This window comes from Sitophilus oryzae, unplaced genomic scaffold (genome assembly GCF_002938485.1).
Source record: "Sitophilus oryzae breed Bouriz unplaced genomic scaffold, Soryzae_2.0 scaffold_1496_pilon_pilon, whole genome shotgun sequence".
Lineage (NCBI taxonomy): Eukaryota > Metazoa > Arthropoda > Insecta > Coleoptera > Curculionidae > Sitophilus > Sitophilus oryzae.
Genome location: NW_022146165.1, coordinates 1,820,295 through 1,845,878, shown reverse-complemented (window position 1 = coordinate 1,845,878; position 25,584 = coordinate 1,820,295). Strand labels below are relative to the sequence as shown.

General features: G+C 33.6%; 1 protein-coding gene across 1 annotated transcript in view; it reads right to left on the bottom strand.

Annotated features, from left to right (window-relative positions):
* The window catches only part of LOC115877680 (transient receptor potential cation channel trpm-like), a 265,132-nt gene that overhangs the window by 81,847 nt on the left and 157,701 nt on the right, over positions 1–25,584 (bottom strand). The window contains exon 5 of the mRNA XM_030893949.1: positions 12,551–12,633. Within this exon, the coding sequence (XP_030749809.1) occupies positions 12,551–12,633 (83 nt within the window). The remainder of the gene's footprint in view (positions 1–12,550; positions 12,634–25,584) is intronic.

Here is a 25,584-nt window from a genome sequence, read left to right as displayed (position 1 = left end):
CTGTAACTGGACCAGAACCGTTCTGCTACCCAAGTAGAAACCAATACCTATAAAGCGGACCTCAAGAACCTCGAAGACTCCATCCGTAACCTGGAATGGGAATCCTCCAACGGTCTAAGATACTCGAAGACATTTCGCAGAACTTATGACCGAGAAAATCAAAGATTTTCCTGGATTTAAGACAACAATTTTCGGATGGTTACGAAGTCTTTAACAGGACACGTCTCTTTAATGAACACCTCAGATTGACCGCGGCCTCCCCATAAGAGCAATGAGAGAATTTATGTCCCAGAATTGAAGGACAGAAGATCGAGTTTGACATAAGTCCATCCTTGTTCAGTAGCTGGATGTAATGCACATGCGCCGAAATGCTACTTTTCTATTGGCCGAATGGTGTCGAGATGGGTTATCGATTTATTTTTGGACGCGTCGTCGGCGTTTTGTTTTCAGTTTGGACTTGGGCAGTCGCCATTAGTGTTTTCTCTAACTTTCTGTGTTTTCCACGTGTACTGTGTTTTCGTTTGTATTTTAATCTTTGTGCGTTTATTGACAATTTTGTGATTTAGTTTTAAAGACTTTTGCTGTAGTTTAATTAATAGAACAATGCGAATGGGCTACTGCTTTTTGTGTGGTAGAAGCCAACTAACCAAATTAATAATAGAAATTTTTCTCGATGTTCGTTTGTTTCATGAAAGCAAAATCAGAAATGAAAGGGATGTTAATATAAGACAAAAATATACGAAACTAATTTTATTCAAAAATCAATAATTGTTAAAAGCATTATATTTAGTCTTACTATTTTAAAATAAAAATGACATTATAATGTAAAGACTAAAAATAGAGACTACATAAGGCTAATTATAATGCTTACACAGTTCACACAGACTGTCTTATTGTAAATTATTATTGTTTTTTTTTCATAATATAAAAGAGTATTTACAATGCAACAATGTAAATAATTATATTTTTTGTATCTAGCTTGATTTATGTATAAACTTAATATGTACGTTATATTTGTTTAATAAAAAATATGTTAATAATAAAGAATTACTTTTGTTTCATTTTAAACCAGGACTGATGTTGATTATTGATCATAAATACATGGGCAGTAAAAGAAACAATAGACAGTAAAAAATGTACTGTTATACTTTGTTTTGCTGCAATTTTTAAGTCGAGTGAAATAGATATGCAATTTGTACTACAAAGTTTTTAAGACAGTTCCTTAATTGAGGTTTTACTAAATTATTTTTTGAATTTTAAAAAAAGTGAAATAATGCAATTTGTACTACGAAGTTTTTAAGACAATTTCTAATAATTGTGGTTTTACTAAATTATTTTTTGAATTTAAAAAAAAAATATCGTACCTGTCACTTTTTTTCATTCGTTTTATTTAATAATAATTGTCTAACACAACAAAGTCTACTTAGAACGATATGATATAAATATAAATGAGTTCATTAAAAAATGGTCTGATTAAAATTAGTACCTAAATAAGCAAAAATTATCCCCTCATAAAACAAGAAATTAAGGAGTTCAGTAAAAGGATTGCAACTATATATTTTATTCAGTAAATTTTCATAATAGTAAGTATAAAAGCACAATCTCTAAAACGACAATATGAATAATGTATATTAAGATTTAACTCGAGTTTCAGTGAAAAAACTATATTGATATTAAAATATTTTAATACCTTCAGAATACTAATTACATACCATAAAATAGGAGTTTTTACGATGCGGGAAGCCTATCTAGAAAAAGAATTTTAGAAATCAGCAATGGGATTCTGTAAGCTCTGTAGCAAGAAATTTCCTATCGAGCCTATGCTATTTGTATACGATTGATGAGTCACTAGACAGGGAAATGTTTACAGAATCGCACTGCAGATACCTATTACGCTACTAGGAGCCCCCCATTGTGAGACAGATATAAAATAATTTTTATATACCTATTCCATAGCCTATTCTTTTAAATGTCTGTAATATTTATAATAAACTTATTTTACGAGTAGAAGTATTGCACCAGCATCAAAATTAATACTACTTGTAAAAAACTGTTGCTCCTTGAGTTTGTAATAGATATAAACAAAATAAACATTCGAAAATAACTAAATCGAAGATATCTGAAAACTTTTGGTCGAAAAAGTGTTTTGCCATAACATGTTGGATACGATTAAAATATCTCGTTTGATAAATATGCGCATAATGTTACATTATCAAACTTATTTGATTTCAGAATATTTAACAAAAAGCTTCCAATTTTTCGAAAGATTTTAGAGAACGTCTTTAACCTCAACTTAAAATAAATAAAACCAAAACAAAACATATCATATATCATATGATTTGGAACTGCCAATCAAAGTGCTTACAGATCGAGCAAGCGCATAAAACCTCCTCCCGAACAAGGATAGACTTATGTAGGAAATGCATTGACATTCTATAGCCATCCTTCAACATCGGGACAGGAATTTAAGCGGTACCCTCCGTATATTTTATTTGAACGTATTTGGTATAAGTACTTAAGAAAGGGGGACACAATAAATCTATAATGGTGCGTTTAGACTTGAGCTCGCACGCACTAATCCTTCGCGAATGCTCACGTGTAAACGGCTGTGCGCGCACGTTCACTCTGGATCTGTCTGTGCCGTGAACGTGAGCCGTCTGCTCACGTCAAGGGATTTTATGTGTGCGCGAACGCTCAGTTTGCACCGGCAATTTGTTTTGTCTGCGTGCATGCGTGCCTTCACCAACACAACTCTGCTGTTCGCGCATAATAAATAATCATAATAAATGGATCACTTCATTCGTCGAAAAATAAGTTTTTAGTTTAAAAGGGAAATCTACTCAAACAGCAATTTTTGAATTTGTTCGGAGAGTTTTGGAACACATGGAGGTGGGTCAATTGGCACTAGGGATGTTTTTGGATCTCTCTAAAGCCTACGACTGTCTTGACCGAGAATTGCTCTTAAGAAAATTGGAACGATACGGATTTAGAGGGAAGTCTCTCGAGTGGCTACAGTCATATCTTAATAACAGAAAACAACAAGTTTCTATTACCAATGAAGGTAAAATATATAAATCCCAGATACGCACAAATAACATCGGTATAGCTCAGGGTAGTATATTGGGTCCAGTTTTGTTTTTATTATTCCTAAATGACTTAAATCTGGCAGTAAATGGACAAAAACCAAAACATAATTAATTAGGCTGATGATACCAATCTGTTAATTGGAAAAAACACCTACCCGAATTAATTGACGAGAGCAAAATTTTATTAGATAATGTATCTAGATGCTTCAATGAAAATAATTTAATTCTGAATTCGATAAAACAAATGTCATCATTTTTTCGAACAAAATTGTCACGAACAAATAGACCACTTATATATGATTCGACTAAAATATATTAATATCTGACCACACGAAATTTTTAGGAATAATAATTGATGAGCATTTAGATTGGAGTAATCATATAGAATATCTTTTGAAAAAGCTGGGTTCAGTGTGCTATGCAATTAGGGTAATAAGCAAATATATGGATGAGAGAACACTAAAAACACTGTATTATTCCAATTTTCAGTCCGTCATGAGCTATGGGATAATATTTTGGGGCAGCAACAGCAAAATACAACGACTGTTTGTAACACAAAAAAGGGTAATACGCACTGTAAGAAAAATGAATTTCAACGAATCGTGTAGAGGGATCTTTAAGAGTGAAAAAATTATGACAGTATATGCATTATATATTTATGAATGTTTAGTATATTTTTACATGAATAGAGAATGTTTTGAGAGTAACATAATACATCAGTACAATACTAGAAAGAATTTACTAAACTATCCCGCTCATAAACTTGCGATTACGGAAAAAAGCCCTTTGTATATGTGTTTAAAGTTTTATAATGAACTGCCCTTAACACTTAGACTCTGTGGAAAGTTAAGCGAATTTAAATTTAAGTTAAAAAATTATTTATTAAATATAGAGCCTTATAGCTTGCCAGAATTTTTTAATTTCAATGGTTAATTAGGATTAAGGAAATATTGTTGAATTATATCCAATACTGTAAATTTTAGGTTTATTTTTTTCTATATATTTTCCCGTTTATGTAAGTAGACTTATCTAATTTTTGTAAAATATGTGTAATATGCTTTGGAATATTTATTTTGATGTTTGACGATATTTCTCTTTATGTTTATTTTGTAACATAATTTGGAAATAAATAAATATTATTATTATTATTATTAAAAAAACGGAGCTGAGAGCACGAACGAATGCCATGCGCGTACGCTCAGCTCGTGCGTGCTCAAGTCTAAATGCACCTATTACAGTTGAGGGTTGGAACCTTTGGTGTTACACAGCAAAATAAAAACACTAAATCACCACAATACACCAAAACACTTTTACTTTTTTTACGCGTCCAGTGTAAAAGTAAAAGTGTTTTGGTGTATTGTGGTGATTTAGTGTTTTTATTTTGCTAAATGCATCATAAGGTCGCGGTGATTAACTTCCACCCTCCCATCAGTCTACACCTACAAATACATAAAAAATCAAATGAAAGTCATATATTATTAAAACTAATAAAACTTAAAACCATAAAATAGCAGCTCTAAATTTTTAGCCAAGCACAAGATATAAATAAAATGATGTTTAATCTTCTACATCGTTGAATGACTTGGATGCGCTGAATGCAGAATCAAAATCGAATTTACTTTCATTAGTCTCAGTTTGGATAGTAAAATATAAGTGGACCAGTATACCACTCTCTACAGGGTGGTCCGAGCTGTATTCCGGAAATTTCGGCAGCATATTCTGCAAATAAAAATAAGTAAAAAAGTTCATATAATTGTATATCATAAAATGGCTTAGTTTCCGAAATACAGGGTGTAGAAGTCGATTTTTCCAAATAATTCCTGAAGTAACATCAATATTTGGAAGAAAATTGGCGCATGGAAGTTTTTTGACATGATAATTTAGTCAGCATGTTTAATTTATGTCAATGATGACAGGTATTGATAATTTAGATTCCAAATATCTCGAGAACCATTACTCGTAGCGATTTTTACCAAGATACCTTTTTTAAGTAAAAACGTCAAAAATTTTTACTTTTTTTATTCAGTAGTTTTATACAGGTTCGGATCTGTATATATGTACATCTATGTATATGTACGTGGCGCCTCCTACAAGTAGGAGTGATATTGACATCAAAATCAACTTCTTAGGTCAAAAAAACTCCCATGCACCAATTTTCATCCAAATATTGACGTTACTTCAGAAATTATTTGAAAAAATCGAAATAAAAATGAAATTTCTACACCCTGTACCTGCAAAACTAAGCATTTTAAGCCGGGTCCACATATGTAGCACTCTATTGTATCAGGATCATGTATCACGTATCAAGAGCTTGTATCGTAAGTATGGACGTTTATTTGGGCTGTGTCGACTGAATATGCATATCGTGCCAAAGTAAGCGTCCATACTAATAAAATTCATACGTATCAGCGTATAAGCGTGCGTATCAGTGTATGTGGACGGTACCACAAATCACTTTGTATCGTCGTATCATGTTCATTAATTCTTGTCAGCGAACCCTCGAAGCCAATTTGATGATCGGAGAAAAACTGCCTCAAGCCGGGTCACGGTGTATCAAGTCAATTGTATCGTTATACTGTATCAAAACACGTCCAAATGACAGATCGTGATACGTGTATCCGATACACAGTGTTAAGATACGCGCCAAAATTCAGATTGGCATGTATCAGATACGGTATCACAAAGGTGTACCATATGATCGCGTTAATTTGGCGTCCAAACTAGCGATCATGATACATATTGGTGCAACGCGACGGAGATATGATACACCAAGATGCCACATATGTGGACCCGGCCTTAGAACATACATTTATGCGACCTTTTTTACTTATTTTTATGCTGCCGAAGTTTCCGGAATATAGTTCGGACCACCCTGTATATCAAACTGTATTACTGAAACATAATTTAATTTATTTTAATAAATAATATTTTCTTGCCTTTAGCTGTGTATTTTTCTAATTTCGAAAAATCGAAACTAGAGAAAAAAAAATAAAAAGTAAAAAGAAAATTGTTTTGCTTGTCGTAAAGGGGGGAACCAAGCTCCACTCCCACAACCGGTTTCTGGGCCTACCCTTCATCAGGTGGGCTGTCCAGGGGCTGGTTCTCACTGATATGGCAAGCAAAACTTTTTCAATATCAACAGACGATGTCGTAAAGTGTCGGTGAGATATTAGTGCATCTTCCGTCAAATGATGGTAAAGAGCGTTTTTCCGCCCGCTCATGTATTATATGAAATGAACACTTTTTGTTCATTTTATATTTAATTTATTTCGATTAGAAATATGATAAAAATAACTGGAATATAAAAAAATATGTTTCCATAAACCAACTGAAATTCTATGCCTTTCCTGATTTCTTTACATTAATTCTAGGCGATATATTTTTCCAAATTTTTATTCTAAAATTACCACGTCGGATATAACATTTTATTTTATTACCGGTTTAGCACATTTTCCCAGCCAGGAAAACTTAATTTTCGCTGAAAATTCAGCGAGCTCAGCACATTTTATATAAAACTCCCGATATCATCGGGGAATAGTTCTAAAGACAAATGTTCACTGAACTCTCCTGTTATGGGGATCTTAACTGTGATGTATCGCATAAAAATTTGCCATAAAATATAAAAGTGGAGATAGTTATTCCTTTGATAAGTTCCCAAATCTTTTTCATGTTTGAGACTCAATTTCACTAGTCCGAAAAAGTAGCGAAATAAGCGTTCGGCATTTAACGTTTTATGTAAAACTGGCTAGGCATTTTTACACAAATGAAGAAGGAAATTAAAAATAAATAAGATAATAAGAAAAAAACGCTAGGAAATACTTTTTTGGTGAAAAATAATAACGACACGCAAAGACGATGACGAAGGACGGTATATACAATCAGTCGGCAGTCCGATCAGTCGTATGTCGCATTTCATAGGTCGCACATCATAGTACGCACGGGTTTTGTTGCTTAGAGTTTTCCACTTGGAATTTTGCATAATTTGTTTTTTAAAAGCATATCGTATAACAAATTAGTGATCGTTATTAACATGCATTTGTCATTTTTTATGGACAAATTTTAGGATATATGGATTCTTTAAAGGAGTTTCTGAAAAAATGGAAATTAGAGCATTTATTTGCTATATTTGAAAGTAAGAGACATTTACCTAATGTACCTGTTTAGATAATGCATTAGAATGAATTTAGAATGAGTGGGAGGGGGGTTAATCACTTCGACCTTACAGATCCATTGTGTCCCCCTTTCTTGAATCATAACTCATCATACAGTCCCAGGGCTTTGACAAAAGCCAGTATCTGGGACGGTTTTATAGAGGGTAGTTCTCCATCTCCAATATCAGTCGTACCAAAATTCATGGCACGAATGGTTGTCGTCTCGGCGGACTCAGTGATGAGGTGTACTGGTGTTTCCCCATCTTCCCCACAGAATCTGCATTCGCCGTTTCTTCTTAGTTTCAATCTACTCAGGTGTTCATTGAGGAGACAGTGTCCTGTTAAAAACCCCTGACAATCCGAAGATTGTTCTTACTCAGACCTAGGAAGATCTGTGATTTTTATTGATCATAAGCCCTCAGAAACTTCTTCGAGTGTCCTAGACCATTGCAAGATTTCCATTCCAGGTTGCGGATGGAATCTTCCAAGTTCTTGAGTTCCTCCTTGAGTTGGTTACCACTTGGAAAGCAGAACGGTTCTGGTCCAGTTAGTGGAGTGTTCGCTCCTTTTCTACCTAGATTATTTGCTTTTTCATTGCCTTTTATCCCTTGGTGAGCAGGCACCCAGTGTAGGAGGACTTTGTTTTCTTTGCCTAATTTATTCAGCTTCTCTATGTATTCTTTGACCAATTTCGAATTGATTGAGACTGAGTTGATCGCCTTTAACGCTGCTTGACTATCAGATAAGATGGCTATTTCTTGTTTCCGATAGTTCCTATCTAAGATAAGTTGTACGCATCTCTCGATAGCGTAGATTTCTGCCTGTAGGATACTAGGGTAAGTGCCCATTGGTTCGGAGTAATTAGCTCTCGGCGCAAACACTCCGATCCCTGTTCCCGTATTGGTTTTGGAAGCATCAGTATACCAAGTTATGGTATGGTCTTTTAACTGCTGGGCAAGCGTTTCGCTCTTCCAATCCTTCTTATTGCTCAATACTACATTGACATGTTTGTCAAAGTTGTACGTTCTTGGCATATCGTCCACTGGGAGTTGCAGGAGTGGTATTTCCTTCCTTAGATAATGCATGCGTGACTATAGATAGAATAAGAATATAGGTATCGATTTTTTTATGCAAATAATTACAAAAATTTTAGAATTTCAAGTCGTATTAAAAAATTCAAAATCAAAATGTGACCAAAGCTTATAATTTTAATAATTTATTTGCTTTACTTTGATTAATCGTGATGTAACATTTTTTTGTAATTTGTAGAGTGATGAACCACCCCAAAAAATACCAAGGAGTGAAGAAGCAGAAATAACTACTATCGAGGAAAATAATATAACTTTACTTACTACAGATCAGGAAAACCTAAATTTATCCGAAAATAATACACCTCGTAATATGCCTGTATATGATGTATAGATTTCTCTTAGATCAAAATAAATTTTTAATTGAGTACATAGTATTCGCTATTGGTATCAAGAAATGTCCCTTTTCAATCAAGAATTTTTGCACGAATCAAAGAGACTATTGTTCTTGTAGCAAGAACTTCTTTGCATATTCATTTTGGGTCAAGAGTGAAATACTTTGGACAGATAGATTCTTCTATTCTCTAAAGTAATTTTTTAAAGCTTATGAAAAGATAGTTAATGCTTTGGGTAAAGAAACGTCGTCTTGGCCCTATTGAAAAGCGCCAATCTTTTGGGTCAAAGTCATATTCGTTTCGACTGAGAGATCCTTTTTTTCAGTGCACCTTTTTGCATAAAAAAGTCTTAGCTTTAATTTTTATTTATTGAAATTATTCTAACTATAAGGATGACAGAAGTGCTACTAGTAGTACTCTTTACCCTAATGGAAGACAGTACTGGGAGAATTTTCAGGTCAGGAGCTTGGAACACCCTCAAAAAGAAAATTCCACTTCTCCAACTCCCAGTGGATGACATACCAAGAATTTACAACTTTGAGAAACACCTCACTGTAGTATTGAGTAATAAAAAGGATTGGAAGAAAGAGACGCTTACTCAGCATATAAAAGACCATACCATCATGTGGTATACGGATGCTTCCAAAACCAAAGCAGGGCAGTGGCGGCTCGTCAGCGGAAGCAAGGGAAGCATTGCTTCCTCTAAAATAATTCAGATAAAAGTAATACAATTATTTTTAATAAAAATAAAATATAAAATATACCAATTTTTACTTTTTTACTCTTCCATCACTTAATTTTTGGGGAATCCGAGTTATCATATCACTTTAACCTAAACGTACTTAGCCAAAACTGAACACGCCGATTTAGTTTTCATAAGTTTCTAGCCGAACGCGTGCCGAACGAGACGCCACGCGCCACGATCACACGGCAGCAAATTTTACAATGACGCAATATGATTCCGTTCGACAATAAATAAAGCCCAAAGATAGGCAACCAACATGTCTCACCTGTGTAATTTGCCTGAAATTTTGTCTAGTGTATTACGGGCTGGAAGCATCGGCAAAACTTGGTTCCTATGTGCTTTTTCGGACGTAACAAAACCTAACCTTTGTCTTTCGCATAGTCTTTCGTGTTTTTACTGTTTTTCGGTATAGTAATAGCGAAGTTTTTAAAGAGTCATACAAATTATTTTGTTTAATAGTGACTATTCCCTCCACCAGCGTTTCCGTTGAATGAAGTTTTTCATGTTTAAATAGAATTAAAACCTATTTGCTACATAAAATCACTGAAGAAAGACTTAATAACTTGGCCACAATTTCAATTGAAAAAGAACTTTTAAAAGACTTACTCAAATTAATTAAATCCTTCTATGAAGATATAATCGACCGGTTTGCAAGTTTAAAATCCCGAAGAATCGACCTGTTATATAAGAAATAGAAAGTTTGTTTTTGTAAGTACATTTTTTAAATTACAAAATACCTTTGTATTCTGGATTATTTTATTACTGTAGGGCAGCAGAAAATAGTGCATCACACTAAGAACAAAAAATAGGATTAGACGCGTGATTAGTATACATTTTTTGTTACACCAGATCAGAGTCATTTCTTTTTTAAAAATCATTCAAATTTTGTGCTGTTTGGTCCCTATTAAAATGTTTGAAAAGTTTTTTTGTCCTCTTAGATGCATAACGTTTTAGGATTTTTTTAACGAAAATGACAGGGGGGGGGGTTCTTTTCTATTATTGCTTCCCTACTTTTTTTTGCCACGAGCCGCCACTGAAGCAGGGACAGGGATAGGAGTATTTGGGCCGAAAACTGAATACTCCGAACCAATGGGCACCTACCCCAGTATCCTTCAGGCAGAAATTTGCGCTATCGAAAGATGCGTACAATTTATCTTAGATAGGAACTATCGAAAACAGGAAATTGCCATCCTATCCGATAGTCAAGCAGCACTTAACGCGATCAACTCAGTAACCATCAATTCGAAGTTGGTCAAAGAATGCCTAGAGAAGCTCAACAAATTAGGCAAAGAAAATAAAGTCCTCCTACTCTGGGTGCCTGCTCATCAAGGGATAGAAGGCAATGAACAAGCAAATGATCTAGCTAGAAAAGGAGCGAACACTCCACTAACAGGACCAGAACCGTTCTGTTTTCCAAACGGGAACCAACTGAAAGCGGAACTGAAGAATCTGGAAGACTCCATCCGTAACTTGGACTGGGTGTCCTCCAACGGTCTAAGACACTCGAAAAGTTCCTCAGAACTTATGACCAAGAAAAATCAAAGGTTTTCCTTGATTTAAGTAAAAACATTCTTCGGATTGTCACGGGGTTTCTAACAGGACACTGTCTCCTCAACGAACACCTCAGTAGGCTGAAACTGAGAAACAACGGCGAATGCAGATTTTGTGGGGAAAATGGGGAAACACCAGAACACCTTATCACTGAGTGCGCCGAGACGACGACCATTCGTGCCATGAACCTTGGTACGTCTGATGTCGAGGATGGAGAGCTGGCCTCTGTGGAGCCGTCTCAGATACTGGCTTTTCTTAAAGCCCTGAGACTGTATGATGAGTTATAACTCGTTATAACTCAAGAAAGGGGAACACACAATAGATCTATAAGGTCGCGGTGATTAACTCCCCTCCTAAACATTCTACATTCTACATTCTACCCTAATGGAAAGTAGCCTTTCAGGGCTGTTACAGGGTTTTTCACTCAGGGGTTTTATACAGGTACAGACGAAAAGTTAAAAAAACTTAACTAAACTACTTTTCAAAACAGTTAAAACACATGTTGGTGGCGTTGCCTATACATAGGAGTCATATTGACATCAAAATCAAATTTCTCATGTCAAAAAACACCCAGCCACCAATTTTCATCCAAATATCGACGTTACTTCAGAAATTATTTGGAAAAAGACGAAATATAAATGAAACTTCTACACAATGTGTCTCCGAAACCAAGCCTTTTAGGACATACATTTATACGAACATTTTTACTTAGTTTTATCTGCAAAATATGTTACCGAAATTTCCGGAATATAGTTGGAACCACCCTGTATAATATTTTTATTTAACCTTTCGAGGACTGTAACTTCTTCGGAAAGCATTTTAGGGCTTATTTGTTCATAGGAACTTTTTGTTTTATTTTTATCTGTATAATCACCCACCAAAGTTAGATACACTATTTTTTGACACCCTGTATACATTTTATTTGGATATTGGAACAAAATTTTATTCCCTTATTTAAACAGTTTAAAATTATTACAATTACATATTTACATTGAATATGTTGGCTGGAAATAATTTCAAATATATAGTGTTGTATTTAACTATTAAATCCTAATTAGTAAAGTATGTTTATTAAATGGATTTTCATTGTTTCAGTGGGTTTATGAAAATACCAATATAACACAGACATAAATTCTTATTTTCAAAACATTATTGTTAAAGCTTTGGTTTATATTTGTGGGGCATTGAATGAATAATTTATTTTTTATTAAATTATTCTTTCGTTTTTAGTTGGTGTACCCTGGTATTTTTTCTATTTGAATATATTTGAGTATATTCAAATTCTATTCAATTTTAAAATGTTTGTTTTAAGATAAAAAAATAATAATTTTGGTTTACACTTGTATAATATCGAATAAAAAAAATGTTACATATTAAATAATAAAAAAAAATAATAGCAATCGATATAAAATCTGTTAAAATATCATAAAAAGTAGATAAAGAATAAAAAAGTTATAAAGCATAAAAAATTAACAAAACATTTTTGTCGGGTAGTGTATACCTACCACTTAAAAATTTACATCATAAATCATCCTACAGTTATATTTTCGAACAAGGCTAATGGATACAAGCGTGGAAACAAATGACGCCTTACCTTGATTCATCTTTAGCAGTCGGCTTGTATCTGGAACATTCTCTTTTGTGGAAGGTTGCCTCGATCCAACTCCTTGCTGGAGCCTGGAAAGTACAATAAAAACACGTAAAAAATAATATTCCTTTAAAAAACGACAGAAAAAGTAACTTCAAAAAGAAAAAAAATCAACAGGAACTGTTTTAGCATCATTTTTTCGAAGAAAAATTTATACGATCTCAAATTTATCATTTCAGTCACGTAACTATCAACTTAAAATGTTTATTTTTTGTCAATAATGACATGCATTGACTATTACCTACTATTCTAAATATATTAAGAACGACGCGGCCGGCGGCTCGCAGCGATTTTTACCAAGAAACATGTTTTACGTAGAAAATCAGGGAAATGTATATTTTTTCACTGGGTAGTTTTATATATAGGTAATAGGGGATTCAATCCCGGGATTCCGGGATCCCGACGTTTTTTATCGGATTTTTTCAATCCCGGGATCCCGGGAAAATAATAACAGATCCCGGGATTTTATATAATATAGTAAAACGCTATTTTTAAGGTTGTATATGCAAAAACTCTCTTTTAGTTGAATTCCTTAAGGTGCGTATTCATTATCCGCACGAACGAACGAACGAACGAACGAACGTACGCTAGTGGTATGGACGGGGACCGCACGATAGAACCGCACGAGAAGACCGCACGCATTTCTTCATTCGCGCGCCAGTTCAAATCGTCAAGATATTGTTATAAACCTGTTTTTTTTTTGTTTATATACGGATGGCCGAGCGAACGAACAAACAGACGACAACCGCATGCGTTCAGTCCAACGTCCAAATATACCGAATTCCATTTGTTCGCTCGCTCGTTCATTCCGTTCGAATGTGGGCCGCACCTTTATAGCGCCGCCGACAAGCGATACGTCGGTGATTCCCGGAATAATAAAAAACTTTTGAAACAAGAAGTAGCAAACCTCTTAAAACGACTAGATATAACAAGTAAAATCATATTAGATTCTTCAGATAGTTCGGAATCGGATGAAGATTTGCCAATTGCTACTATTCAGAACAGGTACCAGGCCTTAAATGATGACGTGTCATTTTCGGAGAGGCTAGATGAAGCGTTAACCAAAAAATGTCAAATCGAATGACAGTGCCACCAGTAACAAAAACTGAAAACTTGGAAGCCCAAGTAAAAAATGAAATGGATACGTTCCAGAAGAGTGGACAACGTGGAACAAACTTACAACTAGCTTTTGATTTTTTAAGTACAATACCGCCTACAAGTGTAGAATCGGAAAGGTTTCGTCAGCAGGCTTGATAGTTACAAAATTTCGTTCTGCTATGGGAGATGACACAATAGACAATATTATATTTTGGCGCTATTTTTTAAAAAATATGGAATAATATTATCAGTCCAGTTTCTTTTTTGTTTTGTTTGAGATTTTTAATTTTTGTTTAATGTTGTTTAAGAAGAATATTTACTTATTTTTGTGTTCTAAAGACTTTGTTTTTGTCTTAACTAATTAACGTTAATTTTAATAAAATGTTCTTTGAAAGTAACATTGGTAACATTATTACTGAAATCCCGGGATCCCGAGATTCGGGGTTAAGAATCCCGGGATCCCGACAACATAAAATTGTCCGGGATTGAATCCCCTAATAGGTAAGGCCACAGCTTAAGTAAAAACCAGCTCGGACAGTGTAGCGTGCCGCTTTGATCTTTTTACACTCGGATTTGCGATTCGAAAGAGGGGGAACACTAGAGCGGCGAGCTCTCTCGCCAAAACCAATAGCCGCGTAAGCGCCAGTCAGCCCAGAGATGTATTCAAAAAAATTTTAAACGTGACGTAAAAAATTATTCGACTGGTGCTGTGAACATAATTTAGATACACGTTTTTTAAATTGTTGACTTTAAATAAATATGCATTCTCAAAGAAAAACATTTAAAAAACAAATTAATTAATTTATTTCTAGAAATAACAGCAAAATGAAATGGGTCCATTGATTACTTATAGTTATTTACGAATGTTTCTAAATTAGGAGCTTTCGGTTTTTGTTTGCTACATTTAAGTTCTTACTAATATTCTTTAAGGTATAATAAATTCTAACTTTTGCGTATAATTTTAACAAAAAATACATTATAGGAAAATTTGATTGATGGTTGAATTTAATTGTCTGAAATAATTTAACGAATTTACATAATATATTTTCATTTAAGGAAAGTTCTTCAAAATTGTTCTGAAAAATTTTATAAAAAAACTTTTTTAAAAACAAGTTTTTATTTAAATACACTAAAAAGAATAAAATAAACTTTTTCTTTAAAACTTTTATTATGAACTTATAACGTCATTACACAATTTTAATATTATATAAAACTTGTCGCGAGATTTGAGTGTACAGTTGCACTCATAAAAATCTGGTACGACAACTTTATCTTGGTAATTCTGGTCTAGTGGTCTATCATAACACAAACTTTGAAAATGAGACAGGGTAGACACAGGTTTTAGTTAATTTACTTGTTTATCGATGAAGAGTAATCCACGACAAGCTCTTATATATCTAATATTAAAATATTGTAATGACGTTCTAAGTTCATAATAAAAGCTTTAAAGAAAAGAGTTTATTTTATTCTTTTTAGCAGCCAACAAGTCTTGTTTTAAAAGATTTTTTTATAAAATTTATTTTCACTTTTAGTTATGCTGGTTTCTCAGTGACACACACTTAAACTCAATTTTTTTCTTAAATAACTCTATGGGTATCCTAATAATATGTATCGATTTTTCATTAAAAAGGAGAACTTAAGAAAACGACAGCTGTCAAATTTGACAGTTCAAATAATGAGACAAATAAATGAAAACCGACTATGGGGTAGGGGGCATCAATACTCGATTTTATCAAAATCGGACCAAATTTGAAATTATTTGACAGCTGTCATTTGACAGCTCAACATTTTTCTTTCATTTAAAATTACCGGCCATCCATGATCTTTTATCAAAAATCGGACAACTTTGGAAATTTTTGACAACCGTCAGAATTTGACAGCTCAACATTTTTTTTTTCATTTTCGCCCATGGCCGTCCTATATATCAATTTTTATCAAAATCGGAGAACTTTGAAATTTTCTGACAGCTGTCAAATTTGACAGCTCAAATTTTTTTTTCATTTAGCCCATGGCCATCCCTATATATCAATTTTATGAAAATCTAGTTGACTTTGAAATTTTGACATGTCATTAAACTGTCATTTTTTCAGATGGCCGCCCATATATTTTTTACATGTATATACCCACAATATACCTATACAGCTTGTTAAATTGTTCTTCACTCTATGGAAAAGAGTTTTTGGTTGAAATAACCTCAGTCCGCTCGTCGATGAACGACGCGACCCGGGACGAGTCAGCAGAAAAATCAATAATGCATACGTTCTCAATGAGGCAGTGTTGCTTATTCTGTTTCCCTATAAGTAACTGTTGAGTTAACAACCTGTATATATATATATTTCAGCCCGATCCATTCATAAATAGAATTTTTAAAAATCCAAAACCTCAAAATGCCATTTTGACAGCTCAAAAAATTCGGGTCATGCCTTGCAAAAAAAATGTATTGTCATCGGGACTGAACCTACATGCCAAATTTCAATCTCTTACAATAAAAGGAAGTGGTTTTAATTTAGCTTACAAGATTTGCCCCGAACAAACATACATACATACATAGATAGTTACATACAAAGCAAGTTAAATAAAAGCTTATAAAAATAACCTCCAATGAGGAAACTAAATAAAAAAATGGTCACTTGGTATTAGCAAGCCTCCAAATAAGTAGTCTTCATCGTTTTGAAAAGCTCTAAAGTATGAATATACTTTTAAATTGAACATTAATTTTGAATTGAAAATTAAACAGACTATATTTTGAATTATTTCCATAATTATTTGTGTAACCAGCAGCCGCACATCCCGGAAAACCTTTTCCCATTCCATCAATAAAAATAAAATTGAAATAAAAGCACAAATACCTATGGTTAAATATAAGAAAAAAAATCGAATTAAAATCTTCCGTAATACGGCCCTACGCGCGACCGGTGGAGGCTCTGCATCGACTGAATGAGGCTGACTGTCGGTCGCTTAATTCAGTTAGCGCATCGTCGGAGTGGGGCGTTTTAAATTCGAGCGTGGGAAAAATTGGCGAGTGTCAAAGCTATGTTATTCTGTAAGCTGTGGTAAGGCTACGGAAACTAAGTATTTTAGGACATACATCTATACGAACTTTTTTACTTATTTTTGTCGGCATAATATCCTGTTGAAGTTTCCGGAATACTGTTCGGACCACCCTGTATATATTCTTCTATTTCCAGTGTTGTGTTATTTATTAGAATGTCCTTTCAATATATTAACTAAAAATTTTAGAAAACATCAATGTAAAAAAATCCTTAAAAAACTATCGATACTGATACATACATAGCTTGCAATAATAAAACATCGAATAGTAAACATCGATTTTTCACTATTAAAATATCGATGTATGGTTTGCATCCCTACAAACAAATGATGCATTTTATCTGATTAACGACATTCCTTGTTAGATTTCGATTGCTGCCAATACTCAATTAAAATTGTTAAATCAAACCGCCATCGCTAACGATTAATGTAAACGAATTATTTGCGCAAAATGCGTTCGTTTAGAATGCTAACGCATTAATGGGAACGTGTATGTTACTGAAACCGAAATATCCATTAAAATAGATACTTACATAATGGTTTACGTATAATATTAGTCTACGATGTATCTATTGAACTAATACGAGCCCTAACAACTATTTATTTTGGGACAAGGTCTTTTTTTGCAATAAAAATAGTAATTTGTTAAAACGACTCAATTTATTTTGTTTATTATTCTAAATTCAAACATTACAATATGATCTAGACAATTTTACTATATTTTTATAACTTTGCAAACAAATCACTTTAGATATAGCTTATTTTGACAAAATCAAAGCCAATTTTGCTGACAACTATATATTGGGACAGCACAACAAGAAATTTGTTTAATACGGAGTTACATCACCTTTCGCCTTAACAACTGCCTGAACTCTTAATGGCATTGTATTTACCAAAGATTGGCACATTTGAGGAGAAAAATTATCCCGAATTTCCTGCAGTTTTGTCCGCAAATCAAAAATTGTTCGTTGAGGGTGGTTTCTTAAATATTGCTTCATTTTATGCCACACAGTTTCTATAACATTGAGGTCTGGACTACTTGCAGGATGGGATAGAACTTTTATATTATTATTACCGAACCAAATTTTTTTATGCTCCATCTTGTTGGAAAATATAGTCTTCGTTTGGAAACAATTCTTGAGCACTAGGCAAAAGTGAGGTATCAAGTATATGTTGATATAACAGTGCCATCTATAAAATTTAATTTGCCCAAACCTCTTGCTTAGGAAATTTAACAACCCTCTTTAAGCAATCTTCATGAAAGGCTTCTGCTTTATTTCGTATTATTCGTTTTCGATGATCTCCAACGCAAACATCAAATTTAGACTCATCGCTAAATATGACCTTATTCCAATCATTTTGTGTCCACAATAATTTAGATTTTGCCCAATTGTATCGATTTTTCTTCTGAATTTCTGTCAGTAGCGGTTTTCTTTGGCCTAAATAAGAATTTGTGTCAATAATCTTCACGTAATTGATTATCCACACAAAATAAAGTTTACCTTGTAAAACCCCCAGACCACATTTATGGATATATTTTCGGCAACATTCTCTTGATATATTTAAACCAGTTACAGTATTCCATTTAATTGTTACTTCACGAAGAGTACTTCTTCTTGCAGACTTGCGCAAAGTTTTACTAAATTTCGTAAATCTCTCTCAGATACAATTTTTGGCCTTCCCGAACTTTTACCTCTAACGTCTACATTGGTAGATTGCCGTATTTTTTTTATTATATTAAAGACCGTGGTTTTTGGAATACTTAAATCATCAGAAATTTTTCGAATTGTTTTTCCCGTACTGTATTGACGAATGATAATTTCTCGTAGTTCTTGATTTGTAGCTTTTCCACGGACCATTACTTTGAATTAAATTAACAAAATTGAAAATTAACAAAATTGAAAATTAAAAAAATTAAAATTATTTAGAATAAATCTCACTACTCAAAGTATCGAGTCACTTACAAGCTGTCAATGCTGAAGTAAACAGTTTGCGATATTTGTGACGTTTATAGCAAAGCCGCCTATGATGATATTAACTATTTAAAAATACTTGTCCCAACATTTAGTTGTCAGCAAATTTGTCCTTTTATGAACAAAATTCGCTACTGTAAATATGGATTGATTTACAAATTCATAAAAATATTGTCAAGTTGTTTAGGATATATGGCTATGTTTATATTTAAAAAATTAAACATATATTTTTCAGTCATTTTGGAAAACCAGGGCAATAAATCCATAATATGACCTTGTCCCAACATATAGTTGTTAGGGCTCGTATTATGTTCCTTAGATGTTATAATTTTTACAGATATATCTTATATTTCGGCCCGTTTCTTGATTAAAAAAAATAGATATACATCTATGCTTAAATTCTAAGGAAAATATTCTTTTAACTTCCTGTTCTATGGCCAAAGCAATTTCTTCAAGGGGAACTGCCACACGCGATCTAGGTTTTTATTAGGGCAGGGCATTTTACACCCTTTTATTGTCCAGTAAAAGAAGCCCTTTTACTTTTATTGCGCTAACTTAATTTAATTACAGACCGTAACACTGAACTCCAACGTATTTTTATTAACTTCAATTCGTTTGGCTTTATTTTTATACCCGGTATATCGGCGGAGGATATACAGTATGTCCCCGGAATGTCTTTACAAGAGGAAACACTTTAAAAAAAAACACTAATTTTTATTAGATAGTACAATATTACAAAGCATCTTTTATTTTTCTTTTAGAGACTGTCGCTTTGTGCTAAATAAATGTATTGCGCATGCATCTGTAGATGTTCGCTTTAGAGATTCGAATATTTAGCCATTTAGGATAGGACTTTAATTGGAAAATAAGTCCTAATCATTTGGAAATCAGTTTTAAATATTGTTTCGAATTAAAATAAAAAAAAATCTGATTTAAATAAAAAAAATCTGATTTTTTTTATTTTTTTAAAAAAATCATGATTTTTTCCAACCCTGCTTAAAACGAAATAAGTAAATTACCAACAGATATTCAGGCTGAGGCGACAAACGCCATATCCAAACTACTTCCATTTAAATCCCGAATAACTTATGAAAAAGAGGAATACAAACATTTTCAAAAATGGAAGCAATTAAAAAACGTGCGAGAAGAAATAAAAGTTTTTAACCTATCCTCGCTGTTAAAGTATCATTTATTTTATTCTTTACTACTATTTTTGATAGATATAAGAAAATGTTAACAGTTGCTATGGAAAAAAATAAAGTACTTTTAAATCAATGGTTTTAAATATTTTATTTACTAGACGGAGTATAGTCTCTATGACTTTACGACCGGCCCTGTATACTTAAATTTATTACTCGCCAATAGGCATATAAAAACCCTATAACTTTTATATTTAACTTTTTGCGGTATCTCGTATATTTTACCCATACATATCAGCGACCCTGTATTTTGAAGTTTTAAAGTCATCATTTCTATATGGGAGCTAAAAAAGGTTTTTTCCGAATTTTTGAAATACAGTAAAACTTCCCATTTCGGCCACTTCTAAAAAGCGGTCACTTCTGTTAGCGGTCAATTTTCAGTTGTTTGAATTAATCTTAGGGGAATTCCTATATTAAGATATTTCTCAATAACGTTAATTCCGAAAGCGGTCACCGGCCGCTTCAAAGGTACATTTTAGGGAAAAACCCATTAAATTTATTGCCCCAATACCGGCCAAAAACCGAACCCTTCGACCTTTTTTTTGTCTAACAAGAGCTGTTTCAGGACACTTTAGGAAATTCAAGCAATAAACATTTATAATTTGTTTAGAGTAGGGAACAAGAGGTGACAAATACAATACAAATTCGTCAGTAGTTTGCTTAAAATTTTGGGAGATATAGAATCACAGTTTAGTTTCTTACTCTGAAAGAACAACAACCATGTCTTTGAATCGTAAACGTTTGTCTATTGAAGAGAAATTAAATATTGTCGCGGAAAGTGAAAAATATAACAGCAGTGCTCGAAAGTTGGCGGAAAAGTTTGGTGTTGGAAGAACGCAAGTGAACGACATTTAAAACAAAGTGGAATTAAAAAATGTTTGAAGAAGAAGGATGCAATGCAGATAAAAAACGAAAGTTTCCTAAAACAGAAGGATTTGCAATCGATCAACTAGTTTACGAATGGTTTTGTAAGGCAAGGAACAAAAACATACCCATATCGGGAACCTTAATTCGGGAAAAAGCTCTTGAGGTATCTACATCCTTGAAATTTAGTGAAAATTTTTTTTCCTCCAAATACGACATCTCATTGCCAGCCGTTGGACCAAGAAATTATTCAAAATTTTAAATTAAAATATCGTCAATTTTTTATTAAAAGACTTTTGACTTTTACTAATACCGAAGAAACGATGGAAAAGGCTAAAGAGAATAAATTTGGCAAGTACTATGGTGTGGATAAATATACAGCATGGAAAAATGTTACATCGAACACTATAAAAAAATGTTTCCAAAAGCGGGATTTGCAACTGTCAAAGGGGACGATGCATTTGACAGAAGAGGACGACATTCCTTTAAGTCAGTTATCTTCAATTTTAAAAAACATGCCAGGAAGTCGAGATCTTAAAAGAATATCTGACAGTCGATTCAGGATGTCCCTACGGAAAACCCTAGTTTAGAGATGCAGGGGAATAATCCAGGAATTACAAACAACAAGGACAGACGGAAGGACTCCACTCAAGGTTAGTGAAGAAGATATACGGCCAAGACATTCTGTGTTCATCTATAAATAATATGAGTGAAGTATGTGAAAAATTAAGAACATTCAAACTTTTGGTGATTCAAAACAAAGACGAACTAGCGGTTGATATTGCCCATACATTTTGATGAAATTTGAAAGTGAAATTACAAAAATCAAAATTAAAAATTAAAGCAGACTACCATTAATCAGTTTTCACCATATAAAATAAGGTTATCATTTGTAACTTTTTAAAGTCAATTGTACATATGTATATAAGAATACCTATGTGTAAAAATACATATGTATACATTGTAAGTTTTTTTAAAAATTCTTATGTAATAAAGTTTTTTGTAAAACTGAATTATTTTTTGTGCCCAAAATCTAAAACTGAAGATCATTTATTAACACTTATTATGTGTTTGTACTACATGCTCGTACTTAATTTTAATTACTTTGCACGTTTCCAAAATAAGGCATTTTACATTGGTATCTGTATTTTATTGTTCCCAATAGTGGCCACTTCCCTTAACGGCCACATTCCTTTGAAAATTTTTGTGGCCGCTATATGGAAGTTTTACTGTACTATTAAAAAACTATACTTTGTATGCGATTTGATCAAAATTTCTTAGTGAGCGTCTACGTCAAGTAAGAAATAACTATACCAAATTTCATCTCAATCGGACGTGTAATTTTGGAGATATTACCGTTATTATCATTCAACAATGTGCCAGAAAGGAATACAAAACAAGCTCAAAACAATCGATAAGGGCTGTTCGGAAACAACAGGTTTATGAGCGAGATGCAACACCCTCTTACGCGACAATAAGGCTATAAAATTTAACTACGGCCGCTCTGTGGACCCGGACATCCCTTAGGGAATACTACCCTAATAAATTTATTATTAGCCGCAGGAAACTACATCCATACTGGAAACCAGCGGCGTACACAGTTTTAACACTGAAATTGTTTATGTCATTCTAAGGTTAGACACATAATATATACAGGATGAGTCGAATCGCCTCGAAGAATAATCAATAATAAATATGTAAAAAGTAAAAATAAATATGTAAAAATATGTAAAAATTAAAAAAAAACGATTAGAAAAAAGTCGCCTTGACTAGGATTCGAACCTGCCTTACTACGGCTCCAACGTCATAGCAGCGTAAAGGGTACGAAACATAGTGGAGGCAGGTTTCTTTCCGGCAACCAAGCGCCGTCTCTGGGGACCTATTCTTGACCACTCGCATCTTCAAATATCGCTCGCATCTCGCATCTCCTAAAAAGCCATATAACAATACACAGATGCGTAACTTTGCGTATATACATCACGTGTATTGTATATGGCTATTTCGGAGATGCGAGAAGGATTCGGAAGTAGATAATTAAGAGGAAATTTACCTGATTAACTAACCTAACCTAACCAAACCATATTCAAACGCCGCGCCCGCCTCGCCGGGGCCGGACATAGGTGTATTTGGTCTATAAACCTGGCCAAAAGTGATATTTTTTTATTTTCATTTTTTATCTTAACTGAACACAAATCTATAAATACTAAATGTAAGCATGTTTATTAGTTATTAGCTTTTTTAAGTCGTAAGTTGACTATCAAATAAATAATATATTTCAATTAAAAGTATGAATTATCTTGAGTGTATTCTGAATATTTCTAAGATTATAAAAATACTGGAATTGTTTGTAGTGCTTTTTTTTGCAAATTGTTCATAATAACTGTCATGATGGATACAGAGCCAGCTTTGTTTGTTGGCTCTATTCTGTTTTATGCCATATTTTTATTTTGAAACGTTTCCTTCTATTCTATTTTTTTATAATGTTTTATATTTAAAAAATGAGTGGCATTTTTATAAGGTGTAAGACTATTCGGCAATATTCCGCATGGAAATTAGTATCCATTCAATGCTGAAAGTCTCCAGCATTGGAATATGCACAAAAATCTTGCCAATATTTGCCACTGCCAAAAAAAAACATTAATTTAAATAGATTCTTAAAGGAAATAGTCTTTACCCTATTAACACCCATCCTCGCTCAAATATCGTCTATAATATACAATTACTTTCTTGTTCTAGCATCCTCATCCAATTGCTTGGTTTTGCACAGAATGGCCCTATTTGATCGGTGGAAAGGGTTTCAGAATAGAGGAAAAAATATTGTGTAGGAAAAACAAAATGAGGTTCCATATTAGCACCCTCTCCTCTAATAATTAATATTACTAGCAAAAAAGCAAAAAAATCATAAAACATAATTTTGGCCAACTTTTAGTTCTTAATACCCTCTGTGCGCCGTCGGCGCCTGCAAAAGCAGAAATAAATAAATTTTCGTTCCGGTAAAAGCGAGAACGCCGATGAACGCTGGTTGACGGCTCCTACCTGCTTTCACTGTGAACTAGCCGATTTGATAACACGCTTTAATTTTTCAAGGTTATAAGCGCGAGGCGGCGCGGCGCGGCGCTACTATGTAACCATATACAGGGTGTCCCAGAAATACGTGCAAGTATTTTAACTTAACTGGTAGTATAGTTCAACCCCAGAAACACGCCTATGAGGTTTTTTTCTAAATATTTTTTTTTGAAAATTCGGAATTTTTTGAAAATATTTTTGGAATTTTTTTGCAATTTTTTTTAGTTTTTATTTAAAAAAATAATTTCTTGATAATATGGCAACATAGGTAGTAGATTAAATTTATAAGAAAGAAAATCCAGAAAAGATCCAGTGGTTCTCAAACAAATCTCGAAGTATTGGAAAGAATATGTAAGGACCAAGAACTATTGACTACAATAAAACGACGAAAAGCAGCATATTTTGGTCATATTTTTCGAAATAACAAATATAGTTTCCTACAGCTGATCGTTGAGGGAAAGATTGAAGGACGACGAGGCATCGGGCGTAAACGGTTTTCCTGCATGCGGAATTTGCGCCAGTGCCATGGTTTAATATAGGAGAGGCAAGTGCAATTATCCGTTTGGCTCAAGACAGGGAGGAATTCCAATTGATGGTCGCCAACCTCCGATGAGGAGAAGGCACATGAAGAAGGTTCTCAAAATTTGAGCAAAAAATCATTTTTTTTGGAAATTTTCAAAGTAAAATAACTCCGTTATTTTGGACTTATTTGAAAAACGATAAAGAGAAAATGTGTTTCTTTTATCGAGATCTACCACCCTTTAAAATACTTGCACTTATTTCTGGGATACCCTGTTTATAACAATACACGTGATGCGTATACGCAAAGTTGCGAACGATGTCAAGAATAGGTGCCCAGATTGGCGCTGGCTACCAGTAAGCGGCAAACCTGCTTGCACTGTGTTCGCACACTAAAGTCCAAACGCTTTAACCACGCGGCCACCGAGGACTTGAAAGATTCTATGTAAAATTTGTAACAGTCAAATTTCCTCGCTACGACCTCTGTGTGCTAGCTCATGAATTATCGCAAATAACTATTATTTTTGCATCATGTTTACTATAATTTTATTGTTAAATATTATTTTATTTAGTATTTTACCATTATGCAACCCGATATACACCGCTAGATTATACAGCTTCAGCTCCACTGTCACTGATGGTGACCAGCAGTAGGCTTTTTGTCCATCTCTCTATATCTTTGATCATCATTTTTGTCCGTCACTTGTCACTGTCAGATCAAATCAGATGTTTTTGGATTTATTTATCCTTTGTTTTGGTTATTGAAATTTTATAATTATCAGATAAAATTTCGTAGTTAAATTGGTTATTTTTGATGTGGATCGCAGTGTGCAATTCGTTCTTTTAATTGTGGAATTTCTGAGTTAAGTTCGTTCATTGACCGGATATGGAATATGGCTGAGGAGAAAACATCATTTTTTATTTATGCCTTTTTGTGAGTTGGACTAGTCAAGATATATAGTTCTCTATCTATATCCTGGAGGGAGATTTCCGGTTGAAATCTGATTTTGTGAAGGAAATCGAATCCTTGCATCACTTCTTGTATACTCCCCGGCTGAAGAGTGTCGTCGTGAAGAACCGGCTGCCGTTTCGTGAAGCATTCCCTGTTGGTGAATGCAGGTCTTCGTAAAGAAGGATTAAGGCTTCCGAAACATATTTGGTCAGAGACGTGGTTGGATTTTGATGATTTTTATGGATCCCCGACCAATTT